Source organism: Heterocephalus glaber, unplaced genomic scaffold (assembly GCF_053883595.1).
Source record: "Heterocephalus glaber isolate CG9 unplaced genomic scaffold, H.glaber_assembly_v1.0 deba00000281, whole genome shotgun sequence".
Taxonomy (NCBI): domain Eukaryota; kingdom Metazoa; phylum Chordata; class Mammalia; order Rodentia; family Bathyergidae; genus Heterocephalus; species Heterocephalus glaber.
In genome coordinates, this window is record NW_028258139.1 from 27019488 (window position 1) to 27035548 (window position 16061).

Here is a 16061-nt window from a genome sequence, read left to right on the forward strand (position 1 = left end):
AGCTCCCCAATGGGTAAGTTCCCACCTATAAAGGGGGGGTGATAATACCAATCTTCAAGGTGGCTGGAAGCATTTAAAAAACCACCCATCAAAAGAACGGCTAATTAAGGTTCAAATTGTTGTACAGAAATCCCTAATCACGGACAACCCATTCTGTTCCATACACAGAAGAAATTAAATGTACCTAATGTAGCAGAATACCCACATGCGCTGTGAGCATGTGGACATGTATGTGTGCATGTGTGTGCACTCGTGCATGGAGACAGTGGACATGTGAATATCCACATGCACTTACTGAGCAGCAATGCATACATGCTATTTTCACCCAACTGGCAATGGGAGCGGGTAACCTGGGTGTGCATGGCAAAGCTGGAGCTTGGCCCTCACCGGGCACTGTGCTCACCAACAGCTGTTCTGACCTGGAGTCGGGGATGTGAGCACAGGAGGCCTGCACCAGCAAAGGCGTAAGGGCCTCAGTGGGTACTGAAAGAGCAGGAAAGCGGTCCGATTCCTTTAGTGTTCACCTGCCTCTGCAGGGAGGACAGAAAGAAGAAACACAACAGCAATTCCTGCATGCTCCCAGCTGGGCTTTGACTGTGTCCTCCAAAGTTCACACGCTGGAAATTTAATCCCAATGCAGCAGCACTGAGAGGCAAGACCTTTAAGAGATGACTGGGCCGTGGGGGCTCTGCTCCCCCAGAGATAAGCTGCTGCTACCCTGGGAGTAAGCTCAGCATCATGCATGGGTCTCCTGAAAAGCGAGCTGGCTCCCTCCGCTCTCTGGCTCACGTGTAATAACCTCTGCCATGTTATAACACAGTGAGAAGGCTCTGCTCAAGTGCAGCCTCCCAACCTTCGACCTCCCAGCCTCAGGAATTGTAAGAAATCAATCCTTGTTCCTTATACATTGCTCCATCTCTGTCTGGTATTCTCTTCTAGCAGCACAAAATGGTCCGCAGACCCCTACCCTACTGACTCCCTGTTTACGAGAGTCCCAAGTGAAGGCCCTCAGCATCCTTCTGCCAGTGCACAGCCAGCCAGGAAGGAGGCAGAGCCTGTAGCAGCTCTGAGCGCGGCACACAGCCCTCAGGAACGGGGGAGAGGCGGAAGCACGAGGGCCTGTGCCTCAGACCCACCTGCTGGGCCCCCACACACAGGGAGCAGGTCCCATGCCTGGCACTTGCCTGGACAAGGGACTGAGAATGCACACCACTGCCCGCACACCCCCAGCCGGGCCACTGCCCAAAGCCAGTCCTCCAAGGTGTTCGTGGGAATCAGCAGCAGGAAACAGGGCAGAGTGGCCCTGCCAGGTCTCCCAGAGGAAGTGAGTCACCCGTGTTACACAGTCACACAGGGCCAGGCGAGGAAGTGGCATTGTCTGAGGACCAGCACAGGCCATACACAACAGCACCCACTGCCACTCTGGCCATGGCCGTATTTGGCCATTGGCAAAAACACTGATGAGCACCGCCAGCCCGCAGAAACCATGGCCTGGTTAGGGTGATGGGACAGGAGCTCTGCCTGGTGTGATGCGAGAATCAGCTTCCCTGAGGGCTCCCATCAGATGGGTGCCCATGCTGCCCAGGCTCCTGACTCCCAGGGTCACTGAGGAAGAACTGAGTCATTCACATACCGTGCTCACACACATGCCACGGGGCCACCAGAGGGACACTGGGCACCCAGCTCCAAGACAAGCACCAAAACCATCAGCAAGATGCAAGGTCCAGGGGCCACGCACGGGAGGAACAGAGCAGCCACACCCCCAGACACCCTGGAAAAGAAATGGACAAGGATCCACCCAGGAAGCAGCTATCACAGGAGACAAATGCGGAATAAACACGAAGCTCTTGCAGGAGACACAGGAAGGTATCAGCTACATTTAACAAAACACTAAAACTCCCCGCGATCATCCTGGTGGTCATAGCCCAGGGTGCTGTGATGAGGGCAGAGACCACGCCGCCCAGGATCGGGTCCTCTGTGTGGTCCACACATCTGCCCAGGCTGTACTGGGGCATAGCACAGCGGGGATGACACAACAGGAAACCCCTGCTGAGTACCCCTAATCTCGAACTTCAGGTGCCCTACTAGAGCCCGACAACCATGCCCAGCAACCCACTATGGGCTTAACTCCTTTCCTCTCTCTCTGTCTCTGTCTCTCTGTCTCTCTGTCTCTCTGTCTCTCTCTCTCTCTCTCTCTCTCTCTCTCTCTCTCACACACACACACACACACACACACACACACACACACACACCCTTTATTTTGCAAAAAGAGGAAACCAAGGCATACATAGATAGGTTGAGTTCTCTGGCCCCAGTCAACCCAAGTTTAGTTCAAGGGGTCAGAATTCAAACCCAGGTTTGCTTTACTTACCCTCCAGTCTCCCCACGTCGCCACCAAAGGCTGGTTGATTTTTCCTTGGTTTATTTTTGTGAAACACTGATAAACTGTAGAGGCTGTGGGGCCCGATGCCTCATTGTGCCGGAGAACTTCCGCGTGGACTTCCAGGAGCCGGGACAAGCCTCTGGGGACCCTACTCCACAGGAAGGTGGGGGACACCCTGATACACAGCTGACCTCACCCGCACATCCCACTGAGCTCGCACTGCTCTCCAGCCCCGCACTGCACCCCTTGGCGCATCTCTCTGGGCTCCCTCCATCCGGAACTGCTCCTCCATTTCCCTTCACACTTCCGGGGATTACAGGGCAGCTACTCTAAAGCATGGCCCTTGATTCCAATCTGCCTGCTGTTTCCTCACAACTAGATTCATGCTGTGCATCTTTATGAACTTTTTTCTTTTGCAGAACTGCAAAGCAAAGTCCGGCCAAGATTTCCTTCCCTGGGGAAGGTGAGCCGTCTAAGTCAGGGTGAGGACTCTGCAGAGCGACTACAGTTTCTACACAGCTGAGCGGGTCCTGGCATCATCCGCTCATGCCAGCTCTGCTTACAAGTACAAAGAAAGAAAGAAAAGCCTCATAGTTCAGCCTAAAAAGGTCTTTCATGTGATGCCTGGCTTCTCCTTTGCCCCCACCACTGCCTGTCGCAAAATGCAATGCATGTGTTTGTCTTGCTTCTAAGTAGGGGTCTATTAAAATACTTGAGGATTTTCCCTCCTAACCCTGGCATGCTGGCTCCCACCGGCTGCATGGCCACATCTCAAGAAGAGCAAAAGCAGCAGTAAATTATGGCCTTGCAAACACAGGCATCTGTCCGGAGGCTGCAGTCCCATCCCTTGAAAGGCCGACTTTCTTCCAACTTCCAGGAACTGAGTGGCCTGGAGCCCATCTATTTAAAGGTCAGCCCGGCCCTGCTGTGCTTGGAGGGCTGCCTCAGATGCAGGCTCATTCTCGGCCCCTCTCCATGGCCACCGCGTCCCTTCAGAGGGCGCGGGAGGCCGGCCAAAGTCGGGCAGAGGCGGGACAGGTCCAGACTGAGTGGTCCTCGCCCTCTCGCCTGAGGTGCCCTGCGGGCAGCAGAGTGGGAGAAGGGTGGTTAGTAGCGAACTCCTCTGCTGTGACGGAACCTCAGGTCTGGCTGAGGTCCTGCACTCAGAGGTGAGACAGTCCTTTCTGTGCCCCTCCACTCAGCCTGTGGAGCCCGAGCTCTGGCAAGAGGACATGGAGGCAGCACTGAAGCGAAAAGCGCCCGGGGCACTGGTGAAAATACGGTAAAGGAGACTTGATCAGGCCCCCGGGAGGTGTAGGGGCCACAGTACGGGGCTCTGCAGCCAGCAGGGGACGGACTCAGCTCCAAACATAGCATGCCAGGGGCAAGGACAAGCAGGGAGCGGAGCAGGCCGGGGGTCCAGCGGATTCCTGCACCACTGGCCCAGTAGGTGGTAAATGATGGGGACCTGACCAGACGGGGGGGGGGGGGGGCTGTGATAGATCCTGGGGCAGGGGATAGATATGGGGGAGGATCTTTGTCAAGCTGACCCGGTAAGGTTCTTTCTGAAACTGTTTCCCAGCAACTGTGGAGATGGGCCTTGGAGAAGGTTCAGAGCCTGACTGAGGTCTGGGCGGGCAGAGAATCTGCTGGCAGGGAGTATGAGAGCCGGCCTGTCCCTGACCAGGCAGCCAGGTGGACAGCGCCCTCACCAGTATCCAACGTCTCTGAAGAGCATCAGCCCTCAGGCAGGTGTTCCTGCACATACCCTGGGCTTCTTAATTCCTGTGCTTGTTTTGTTTGCTTGGTCTTCAGACTGCTGGCTTGCTCGCTCAGCAGATGCCGCGTGGAGTGAAACTGCTGCCGCAGAAGCACCTGCCTGTGCATGGGGTCTGGGGGTCTGCAGGGCTCACCAGTGACACCCGGGGAAGCTGAGTCGCTAGTGAGATGCGGCCCAGGCTCCAGTGTTCAGCTGTCTGGCTGCAGAGCTCCACCTCCCCACACGCATGTCCCGAGGTCAGCAGGGCAGGAGGACAGCTCACACAGACCCTGCACCACAGGGAGTGGCATGCGAGCACCGCCTTCGAGGGGCCTTCGACGGGTCCAGGAGTAAAGGAAGAGCAACCCAGGAGGAAAGCACGGTCTGAGCACAAGCATTGAGATCAGAAAGGGGCCAAGACGCAGGACAGCAAGCTGCTGACGAGCCAAAGGCCCGGGAGTGCAGGTCTCTCCTGGCTCGGGGCTCCACAGCAAACGTGCTGGGCACTGCACACATCACCAGGTCATTTCTGATGCTCAGAGCAGCGATGAGAATGCTCGGAAACTCCAGGTTTCCAAGCAGACGTCAGGGAAGGAGTCATCACGAGTCAGTTCCTGGCTGCTGAGAGTCCGAGCCATGCTGGTTTGGTACCAAGACCAGAGCCTCCCGTGCAGCCGTCCCCAGACCTTCCTGCTTTCTGCAGAGGCCAGTGTCACAGGCGCACAGGAAAGGCTGCTCGAGAGGGGGGCCAGGCAGGTGGACAAGCGCACCAGGACAGAAGACTGCAAATCAAAGCCAACAAAACAAAGCCTGCGACAGGCCGGCCTGGGAAGCTCAGGTTCTCCAGGACAAGAAGGGCAGAAGCAAGCAGGAGAGCTGTCAGAGGGCAACAGGGGCGGCCTGGCTGGCAGCAAGCATCCCAGGCGGGCAGTGCAGGGACAGGTCCGGAAGTGTCACGGGAGTGCAAGGGAGCATCTGCCCGACCCCGGGGGACATGGAGCATGGTGGGCAGCTCAGTCCCCACGGTCTGAAGCAAGGAGGTGGCTTTTTGTCCCGAGTCAGCCATGGCTGGGCAGTGGTGAGCAAGTGAGGCTCACCTCCGAGAGGAGGGAACTGGGCACTGTGGGCAGCTGGGGACAAGTGTGCTGGTCCGGCAGAGGGGCCCGGGTGGACTCTCAGCAGTGCCTGCTACAGTGCATCACCATAACCCGGCTTCTCACCTTTCCTGCTCTCTCTGCCTGCCCAAGCTCAAGAGCTCCCCACGCTGCAACAGCCCTTGGTGAGTGCCTGGGGCACCTGCATGTGGAGGAAGGCCCAGGACCGGACAAGCACAGCCTGAGAAGAGCCTGACAGAGCTCCGGTACTGGAGGATGTGGTCTGAAATCAAAAGGAACAGCAAGGGCCCGGGATTTAGCTCGGTGGTTCTGGTACCTGCCTCAAAAGCACAAAGTCCAGAGTTCGATCCCTGGTACCAAAAAAAAAAAGGAACAGCTGGAACACAAAGCTATTCTCTCACCCAAAACAGTCTAAAGCTCAGAGAGCAGTGGAGGATCATTCGTTGCACAAGATGCTACCCTGCATGTCACTGATGAGCTGGCTAGCAGGTGGGCCTATCACAGAGCCTGGAGTGGTTAGTGCTAACACATGTTGCTGGTTTGTCTGCTAAGCATGCTTAACATCCACCACAGGCTCCCAAGATGACCTTCCTGGCCTTCCCCACGTGGCAGAGGCTCTTCGCTGGAGTCGAGTGTTGCCCAAATGAAATGATACCGGGCCAGCCATATCTTGATGTCTCTCAGCCAGGTTCCCACATCCCTAAGTGTCCACATGATGAGTTCCTGGCCAACACAGAGAGGAATAAGGGGCTACCCACAGATGCCACTTGGGAACCTTGAAAATATAATCCCAACACTCTGGGAGGCTGAGGCAGGAGGATCACACATTTGAGACCAGCCTAGGCAACTCAGCAAGACCTTGTCTCAAAAATAAAAAATAAAAATGGCCTGGGGATGTAGCTCAAGGCAAAGGCTCTTGGTTTAATCCCTAGTACCAGAAAGAAGGAGGGGTGGGGGAAGAAGCCGAGCTGCTCCTGGCCCCAAAGCTCTGCTGCTCACTGCTCACCATACAACGCCACAGCAGAGGAGCAAGGCAGCAGACAGCCAGGAACTCTTATTTGTCTCCTGCCCCAAGCAGTTCCCAAACAGTGGGAGTTAAATATTTATAAAGCAGTCACTGTTTGTTTAATGTTCAGTCTGTACTTGGGAAGCCTGATGCAGGGAAACGCTGAGGTGACAGCTGATTACACAAGGCAGAGATGCACACCCTGGGGGTACGACAGGGATCTGTCGGCCACCTCTGCACTCAGGCTCTGGCGGCCTTCTCCCCCCACCCACCCCCAGTGCCCCTGGAGGGAACAGGGCTCCTGGCTCAGTCTCCCCTGCCCAGGTCCCACCCAAGCCTTGGGGCCTTCTTGCTCTGGGCCTGCTGAGGGCAGGCCTGAGACAGGAGGCACGGGTGATGCCCTCCTCCGGACAGCACACCACACACCTATGCCGACAGGAGCCTGCCAGGAGGGACGACGGTGCACACACAGCCCAGGGTCACCTTTGGAGGCCCCAGCTGCCTCCTGGTCTCCACCTGAGCAGGTCCAGGCCAGAACACTGCACCACTGGACAGCCCAACCCACAGGCCTCACTGCTCTGGCATTTACCTGACTCTGTTTCCCCCAAACACCATTCAGAATGGCCTCTGGGCATTAAGTGCGCTGTGCTCAGTAGCATGGAGCACTGGATCACCATTATGGTGCCGGGCAGAGGCAGCTCTCAGCTCTGACAGTCATCTGCCTCTGTCCTTGGGCAGTTTCCACCACTCCCCCACTCCACGGACCTAACCACTACCCGAGACGGAGCCAGGCTGAGATGAAAGTGAGACAGGACTCGGACCGAATGAGACAGGGTGGGAAATGACCTTCTCAGAGTACAAGAGGACAGCCCATGCATGGGCGGGTGCTTGTCTGCATCGGTGACAAAGCTCAAAGTGGGGAGCTGCTGGGTGACGTTTCCCACAGCTCTGAGGGCACACGAGTTCCTCTGGGGCCTCCCAGAATGCCCGGCTGCTCCCAGAGGAAAGGCAGGGGGTGGGCCTGAGCTGTGTGAAGCCAGGAATCCTTCCTGGGCTCCCGGACGGCACCTACACCTGTCACCCTGCCTTCCACGCACCTGGCAGCACAGCTGGGGATGCTAGAGGGGTCTTGCCACACGGTAAGGGAATCCCCGGAGCCACCGCGGGGATGGGGCTGCGCACACAGGAGAGGACCAGCGCTGGGGCCGGGACTGGGTGGCAGGGATGGAAGACACAAGGCAGATGAAGACTTATGTCTCCCTAGGAAAAACACAACCGGCAGTGAGGCCACATACAATAAAACCCACATACTGAGAGTGAGTGGGGCCCGTGGGTGCCCGGAGTGTGGGTGCGTGTGTGCCTGTGTGTGGGGTCTTTCTTGGAAAGCAAACGGCTGACACCTGCTTCCTGGATTCCTGATGCTTGCTTCCCACTTGGTCTTGACCTTGAGTGACCTGTGTCACTTGTCCTGGCTCTCCTCAGAGAGCCTTCATCTTGAAAGAAGAAATGAAAGAATGATAATTTTATCTTTGTGTCTATGAATTGCATGGCAAGTATGTAAACACTATGAATGAAGTCTGTCCTGCCTGACACTGTGACTGCGGGTGCTGTGGCCGTCAGGCTCTGGGCAGAGCACCCCTGGGCAGGCGCAGCAGCATCTCGCCTCCCTCTGCACCTGAAGGGATGGCTCTGCAGCAGCCTCTGGGACTGCGTGAATTCTCCTGAGATGGCACTTTTGCCATTTGCTGCTGGAAGCCTCCTCTCTCTTCTCCGCTGTTAGCTGGTCCCCCACAGGGCCCTGGGGCCTCCTCTAGTCTGCTGGTCTTTGGGGTTCCTTCCTCCCTCTCTCCCTGGAAGAGAGAGCACATCACACTGTGTTCCCCCCACTAGGACGCCTGGTCCCCCAGGATGGGGGCAGCATGTACTCTGCCCCCTCTCTCTGTGTCTTCATGTCAGGTACACAGGAGGCCTCAGAAGGCAGTAGAGTCCAGGCAGCCTATTATGGCTGTGTCTAGCTGTCCCCTCAAAGCCTCACTCGGTCATGGGTTGGGCTTTTCAGAGGTGGCTGGATCTAGGGTGTGTGGCTGATCCATGGTGCAATGCTAGGATTAAGGGTGGGTGATTACTAAATCAGTCCACTGATTGGTTTGGGACCATCCTAATCCCAGTAGCCTAGGTAGAATATAAAAGGTGCAGAAAGAAGCTGCTAAGGTCTTTTGCTTGCTTTGCTGCCTTCTGCCCACCATGAACCGTTTCTCCTCTGCAATGCCCCTCTCCATGCCATCCTGCCTTGTAGCCAGCCAACTGTGGACTGAAACTTCCACAAACTGTGAGCCAAATAAAAACCTTTCCTCTTTTAACTCTGGGTGTGGGTAATTTTGTCTCCGCAAGGAGAAAAGTAACTTAAGACACAGCCCCTCCAGCCCTCTGCCCACCCCAGGGAAATCTGCAGTCAGTGTGGCTTATCTGCCTTGGGGAGAACAAGCCCATTACCCAACTTCACCACTGGCATTTCTTTAAAAAGCACACTACTGTGAAAAGTACTGACACCTAAACATTCTCTCAGAGTTGCACATGTATCACCAGCTGAAGAGCAGGATTTCCCACTTTGAGTCTGGTCTTGAACTCCTGGGCTCAAGCAATCCTAATGCATCAGCCTCCCAAGGAGCTGGGACTACAGGTCACACCATCACATCTAGCTTTCGACCTCTTTAGGGGGACCAGACCTGGATGCAAAGCACATGGGATACAGACTCCTTATTGTTTTGTAATTTTTTCTTACTTTTTATCTCCAAGTCATTTGGTTACTTTTGTGTAAATCAACATTATCCATTCTTTCCAAAATACTACACTTAGTTCTCACAGGACAACTCTTAACTGTAGGACTCATTTTCATCGGTTTATGTAATATTCAACGGCCACACAACTGCACCAGTATTAATAGCTAACACTAAAGAGCATTTCCCACGTGCCAGAAAGCACTGTTCTGGGCCCGTGATCACCCTAGAAAGCAGGTCTGTGAGCATGTAGGTCAGACACGTTCACTAACTTGCCCAAAGACACACAGCTGGTAGGAAACAGAGCACAGACCTGCGTCTAGGGAGCCAGGCTTCCTGGCCCAGCCTGCAGGTGAGCTGGGCCTTGGCCGGGTTGCTTCGCAGAGGGGCCGTGCAGCACGGGTTAAGCCGGGAGGGAGCTGCTGCTGCTCCTGCAGCGCACTGGCCGATGTCTCCGTGAGCAACTGGTCACTGTGGGACGCGGGCACGCTGGGTGTCGGCGATTTGTTCATGAGCACATTTTCTCACCTGGTGCCCTGTGTGATCGAGGCCTGCAGGAACACAGATGTAAAGAAACCCTTGATTTCTGGATGGCTGAGACATGAACGGTTGCTGGGGGGCTGGGGAAGAGTGAAGGCCAGAGGAGCAGAGCCAAGGGATTTGGATCCCACCCTGTCTAAAGGTGTATCATCCTGCTCGGTGACTGCCTGCCACTGTCTCCTAGCAAATGGGGTAAGATCCGGGACCCCCAAACTGCTGATATAACAGCAGGAGTGAGACCATGGCTGGAGGACCCCAAAAGAGGCCAGGAGCTCTTCCAGGGGGGTGGAAATGAGGCAGCCCAACCTCCTCTCCGCCATCCCACACCAGTGACCAGCAGAGCCTGGAGGCTGCTCAGGGGAGGGGCAGAACCTCAGACTGGAGGAACGTGAGAGACAGGACTCTCAGAGACACCCTCGAAGCCCCCTGCAGAAGCCCAGGCAAGCTGACCACATGGCTTGACAAATAACTTTCTCCCCAACAAGAGGAAGTGGCTGTCACCTGAATCTCTTCCACACACATGTAGGAGAAGTCATCTCCTTATCTCTCAAATAATCAGCATCAAGGAGGAACACAGGGAACACATGGCTCGTTGGCCTGTGATGGGCACACGCATTTGCCCCACAGCAGCCAAATGCCAGCCCTGGTACTACGGCCGGGGCCATTATAACGAAAGTCACACAAGCCTCCCTAGGCTTCACTGCCCTCTGTCCCAGAAGCAGAGGCCAGGCAGGTCCTGGGACTCAGAGCAATCCCAGTGAGAGGCCCCTCCGTGTCGGAGGGCTCTGCTCTGTCAGCGCTCAGGGGGCTGGGAGAAGGCCCCCTACTCGAAGGAAGGACCTGGAACCACTGCTCGTCTTCCGGCAGAGTGCTATCCCATCTGTGGAGGTGTCCCTGGGCCATGGGAACAGACAGGCTGCTGCCCAGGCATTCAACTTGTGCGCGGCTACCGGGGCCTGCAGCAGGGACTCTGCACAGCCATGTCGCGGGCGGGCGGGCATTCACTCGCTGGGATGCACAGTGGGAAAGGCTGTAGCACCCAGGCTACTCAGAGACCAAAGCAAGCAACTCACTCGCTCTCACATACGCGCTCATCACAGAGCCGGAGAGCTGTGCGGGTGACAAGCCAAGCGGCCTCTCTTCGCCCAGCATCTGCCAGCCATTTGTGGGAGGCCAGCGACACAAAGCATAGCAAGGAAACAGATGAGGAACCAAGCCCCTAGCCCCGGTCCTCAAGGGTATCGATTACAACAGAGGCAGGGACACTGCCGAGGACTCCCTGGCTCCAGCTTGTGCACAAGACAAGCTGTGAAGGCCGAGGCCACCGCGTAACGTCATTCTGCTATTCTCACTGACAAATGAGGGCAGATGAGACAGCGTGAGAGATGTCTGCATTTGCACAGTGAGGGGCCCTAACAGGCACCCAGCCAGGAACCCCCAGCTCCCCAGGCCACGCTCTCCACAGGCTCTCCCCTGCGGATGCAGTGAAGCCCCAGCCAGGCTGGCCAGACTTGCCTCTGCTGTCTCCACTCCTCCATCTGCTGCCTCCCAGGGCCTCTCCACCATTTGCTCTCCATTCCACTACTGGCCCATGCTCGATTCCGGTGGCTCTGGCCACCCTGAGGCATGCCAAGGGCAGCCGGGCTTTGATAGCAGAGATGAAAGGCAGCGCCTCAGTGCGCACGAGATCTGGGCACAAATGTCAACGCTTTTATCGATAAACCCCAAATTACCCGCTCCCGCACAGCCTTTCATCGCCATGGGGCGAGCAGGCTGCTTATTAGAGACACTGCTTTGTCCATGAGCTCCCCTGCAGAGACTGGGTGGACGGGCCCATACCAGTGTCCCCCTCAGAACCACCGAGCCCTCTCCCTGTGGGACGGCGGGCTCTGCTCTTTTCTGGGCCAGCCAGGCCACTGCTGCCCTCCCACACACCGCCTGCAGCTCCAGGAAGCAGAGGTTGGGACCACAGGCCAAGTGTGCAGGGCGCTGACTGGTTTCTCTCTTTCTTCCCTCTTTCTCTCTTCCTGCAGCCGAGGCAGCAACTGAGGACTCCACATCACAGATGCCTGTGATCACAGAGGCCACCTGAGGCCACTGACATGGCTCCCCTGTCCTGGGGCCCCAGAAGACAGCGGGCTGTGTCCTTGTTAGAGGGATCCCGAGCAGGTAGGGGCTTCCTCTGTGGCCACCAGAGCAGCCTGCACATTTCTGAATTAATTCCAGCACTTAGGACATCTGACTTTGACTCTGAGCCCTGAGCCAGTAAGAGCCCGTTTTAGTCTTTCTGTTCTTCAGCGCTGAGCAAGAGCCCTGATAGTAAAGGGTAGTTAATAGAAGGAGGCGTGTGGTTGGGCAGTGTATGGATGGACAGCAGGTCAGACGGATGACAGGTGAGTGAGGGGTGAGTGCGCTGAGGATGGGCGGGGGAAGAGGTGGATGGAGGGTGATGGATGAGTGTGTGGGTGATTGGCAGGAAGATGGAAAGGTGGGTAGATGGATGTGGCTACAGGCAGAAAAGGGGCAGAGAGAAGAGGATTACAATTAGGGATGTCAAACACGCCAACTCTGGACCGCCAGAATCATGGGGCTCTGGGCCAAAAGGAACACGAGAGAGAACCTCTAAATCTCATCTGCACTTCTGATTCTGTAGATGAGAAAACTGGGACTGCAACATGAACCACTGTCCACATCACATGGCTGAAGGGGACAGGACCCACAGGGACACGAGTCAGAAGAATCTACCACCATCGGAACCCAAGTGAGACTCAGACTCCCCAGTGTGTCCATGGCAGCCCTGGCTTTGACCTGCAACTCCAAGCCTTCCGCTCAATGCTCCTAACACTGGGTGGAACCCAGAAGTGGGCTACAGGGAAGGAAGCGCACCGGGCTCCTGTCTTTAAGGCCAAGGGCAAGGTGGCAGCCCACAACCCCCCCCCCCCGGAGTGCCACACCCTCACCAAGGTGGAGCCCCCGGATGGTCTCTCCCCTGGCTTCCTGCAGTACCTTCTGCTATGACAGGAAAAGCAGCCCAAAGCCAGAGACCTGAAGGAATTCCTGTCTCCCACTTGGCCATGAGAATACAGAGTATCATTCTAAGACTACTGCTATGCACTTGGTTCTGGGCTGAGCACATATAAAGGACAGGAATCTCCTCTGATCCCAGACCAAGCCCATAACTCAGATCACTGACTGCCTGCTGCTCTCTCATCCGCGTGTTCATGCGACAGGCTGTGTGTGACTGAGCACCGAGCACAGGGCTCCAGCCCGGGTTTTGGAGTTGGGACCTGCTCTCTGCTGAGTACACAGGAAGCCAGAGCTTGATTTGAGCCAAGATGATCTATCAACCAACCACGCACACCGGCTGGCCGCACACAGATGGTGCTCTTCGGTGGGCAAGCATTTGCCTGGATATGGACGCCTATAATCCATCACCACCCGGGAAGCCGTCAGATGAGTGTTCTCATGCTCCCCCACTGCACATCTGGGGAAACCGAGGTTGAAGAGACCACCCACGATCACACAGTACATCAGTGGTCCTCATCTTCTACTTTCTTTTGCCTACACATCTCTGCCCACCTTGAGTGTGATGTGAGGAGTCAGTGCTGGCCTGGTAGCCAAGGTGGGATGGGTCGCTGAGGATGTGGACATGCAGAAAGCTCTGGGCAAGCACTGCACAGAAGGCACTGACTGAACTCTCCGGAGTCAGGAGCTGCATCCTGAGTATTCAGGGTTGTTCTTAGTACAAGCCAAGAAGCAAAGCAAAGCAAAGCAGTCTCTGGAAACTCTAGAGAAGTAAGCAAACCACGTTACGGAGTCAGACCATCCCTGGGTCCACTCAGCGGAGCCACTGCAGGCGGCAAAGTGTTCCCTGAGCCTCCAGCGCCCGTCTTCAAGTGGAATAACAGGCCTGTGCCCTCCCGACAGGTCCAGGGGCTCCGTGTCCGTGTCTGGTGTGAATGGAGTGCTCCTTATTTCCTCCTTGAGCCCCAGGGAAGTGTCATCCACTGCTGTTCACTCCACAGGACATCCGGTTAACCAGGTGAAGGTAGGTAATCCAGTGGCACTGTTAGCACACCCACAGTACTGAACATCCAGCGCCTCTAGCTCTGCAACATTTCCACTGCCCCAAAATAAACCCTTGAATCCACTGAGCAGTTGTTCCTTACCCGCTCCGCTCCCCCACTAACGCGCTTTGTGTTTTCGTAGAGTGGCCAGTTCTACATCTCATAAAAATGGAACTGCACGTGTGAGCGTCCACACAGCACAGGCTGCTCAAGGCTCGCCACGCCACTGCCGGCCCGGTGCATCTCACCATCTAATGGCGGCTGAGCCATCTCACTCTGCCGTCAGCAGACACAGACAAGGGCCCTTTCTATCCCGCGGCTGCTGCGGGCCCTGCTGCGACCAACACCTGAGTGCGAGTTTCTGCACAGACCTGTTTTCAGCTCTCTCAAATGCACGCGGACTCGTAGAATGCCAGGTCGGATGCTGCAGCCCTTTCCCGTGAGGCTGCACTCGCACTCGCCCACAGCCAGCACCAGGGCCCACCTGCTCCCACTCTGGGTCCTTGCCCGCACTGGTTTTCTACTGCTGCTGCTGATCACAGTCATCCTGGTGGGGACAAAGGGGGCCAGATCTTGTGGATTAGTTTGCTTTTCCCTAATGACCAGTGACGGTGAGCATCCTCTCCCGCACTCGCTAGACACATGCATGCCTGCCCAGCATAACGTGCTTTCCTTTACCACTTTCATCTGAGTGGTTTGGGCTTTTGTGCCCAAGGGACAGTTGGGCAAGTGTTCGGCGAATGCAAATGCCGCCTCAGTGTCCTCACCCGGGGCAGCAGGAGCCACGGAGTCCTGTGAGGCCCTGGGCGGCAGACTGCATGCGTGGCCAGCGTGGCCAGAGCCCGCATGCACCCCAGTCCTCCCCTTGCAAAGGCTGCCGGGGCTCTGGGGGTCATGAGAGCGAGATGCATGTCCAGAAGAAAGGCTGTTGGGGACTTAAAACCACTTAGACCTGCACAGACTGCCTGGCTAGGTGATTTCAAGGACTTCGTGGCCAGCTGTTTCCATTTCCCTAGTGGCTGGAGAAGAGGAAATGCTCGGGGGCGGGGGCCTGGACTGGACAGCTCTGCCTGGCAGGGTCTGCCAACGCCTGGCAAGGACCGCAGACCACCCGTGGGCATCCTGGACCTACCCAAGGTGCAGTGTCCCCATGGGGTGTCGGGCTTAACTGCTCCTCCTCTGTGTGTCCTGGGTCTAGCTGTCCCCTCAGCGCCCCATGCTCTCCCAGAGGTGGCTGAATCCAGAGTGTGTGACTGATTCATGGTGCAATGCTAGGCCCGAGGGCACCAGGATGAAGGGTGTGAGTGCTGCCCGCCTGAAGGAGTGTGAATAAGACAAAAGGGGGCAGAAAGACACTGGTAAGGTCCCCGGCTGCTTTTGCTGTCTTCTGCCAAAGTGAACTGTTGCAGCTCTGCCTTGGAGTAAGACAATATGGACTGAAACCTCTACAGACTGTGAGCCTAATAAACCCCTTCCCCTCTAACTTTGCGTGTTGGGTATTTTGTCTCAGCAACAAGTGAGAAGTAAGTAACACAGCCTCCATCACCCAAGAGGCTGGAGCCACCCTGGCCGGCATTAACCTCCTGCTCTTCACAACCTTGAGGGGCCCACTGCACCCGCTCACTGGACCTGCCCAGGTGCCCAGAATGCACCTCCCTGTTACTATGTAATTTTCAGCAAAATAAACAATCTTCTCCCTAAGGTTCCTGGTGTGCAGTGGCAGCTTCTACACAGCAAGCTGACAGCCAGTTCCCAGTGCTTGAGTTGTGGGATCCCAGACTTTTAAAATACACTGGACCTGGGGGAACTAACGTCCCCTCAGAGAAAGGAGCACCCAAAGGCTCCCCTAACAGGGTCACTCAAATCCAGAGTTCCACCCACAGCGGCTCCCCTGGCCACCCGCCCAGCACCAACTGCCTCCTGGAACTGTACCCACTCTTTATCCTGAGAACCCACGCCCCAGCTGCGCGTGGCACCCAGGTTCATTTAAAACCGTTCCAGAACAAAAAGCTGCTTGGTCTGCCCTGGCCTCGCCCAAGCAAAGGGGGCCTCAGGCCAAAAGGAGCCAGGATGTCACACGGCACCTGCCCCGAGCATGACAGAAAATGCTCAGCGGTGCCCACAGAAGTGTGCAGAAGCCTGAGGCCACCAGACAGACGGAGACCACTGCACGCCACTGGCAGGCAGGCCAGGCTTTGTAAGCGCCTCAGCCTGCCAGGCCTCACCTTCCTCCTCTGAACACAGGGAGTGCAGGACTCGCAGAAAGAGGCGGAAGCAAAGAGCCCAGGCAGTGCCTGGGCACAGCAGCCCGAGGCTCTGCGTCCCCTGAGGGCCTCAGCCCCACTTTCCAGGGGCCAGCATGGTCGCTTGGCTCCTCACGGCCCCTCTGCAAGGCTGGGCAGGCAAGGGCAGGC

General features: G+C 56.5%; 1 protein-coding gene and 1 long non-coding RNA gene across 47 annotated transcripts in view; one reads left to right on the plus strand and one right to left on the minus strand.

Annotated features, from left to right (window-relative positions):
* Nucleotides 1-16061, minus strand: part of LOC101704262 (uncharacterized) — a 223358-nt gene that overhangs the window by 131136 nt on the left and 76161 nt on the right. For 40 of the 46 annotated variants that reach the window (XR_015441455.1, XR_015441464.1, XR_015441435.1 and 37 more), the window contains one exon: nucleotides 9354-9591. The exons of the other annotated variants lie outside the window; for them this stretch is intronic. Coding sequence is in view for 12 of the 40 variants with exons in the window: in XM_087187831.1 (XP_087043957.1) it covers nucleotides 9354-9552 (199 nt within the window). In the remaining 28 variants the exon portion in view is untranslated. The remainder of the gene's footprint in view (nucleotides 1-9353; nucleotides 9592-16061) is intronic. 46 annotated transcript variants of the gene reach the window in all.
* On the plus strand, nucleotides 11003-15130 carry LOC110347451 (uncharacterized). The gene is made up of 3 exons (XR_002392090.2): nucleotides 11003-11749; nucleotides 12234-13628; nucleotides 13790-15130. It is a non-coding gene; the product is annotated as an uncharacterized LOC110347451 (long non-coding RNA).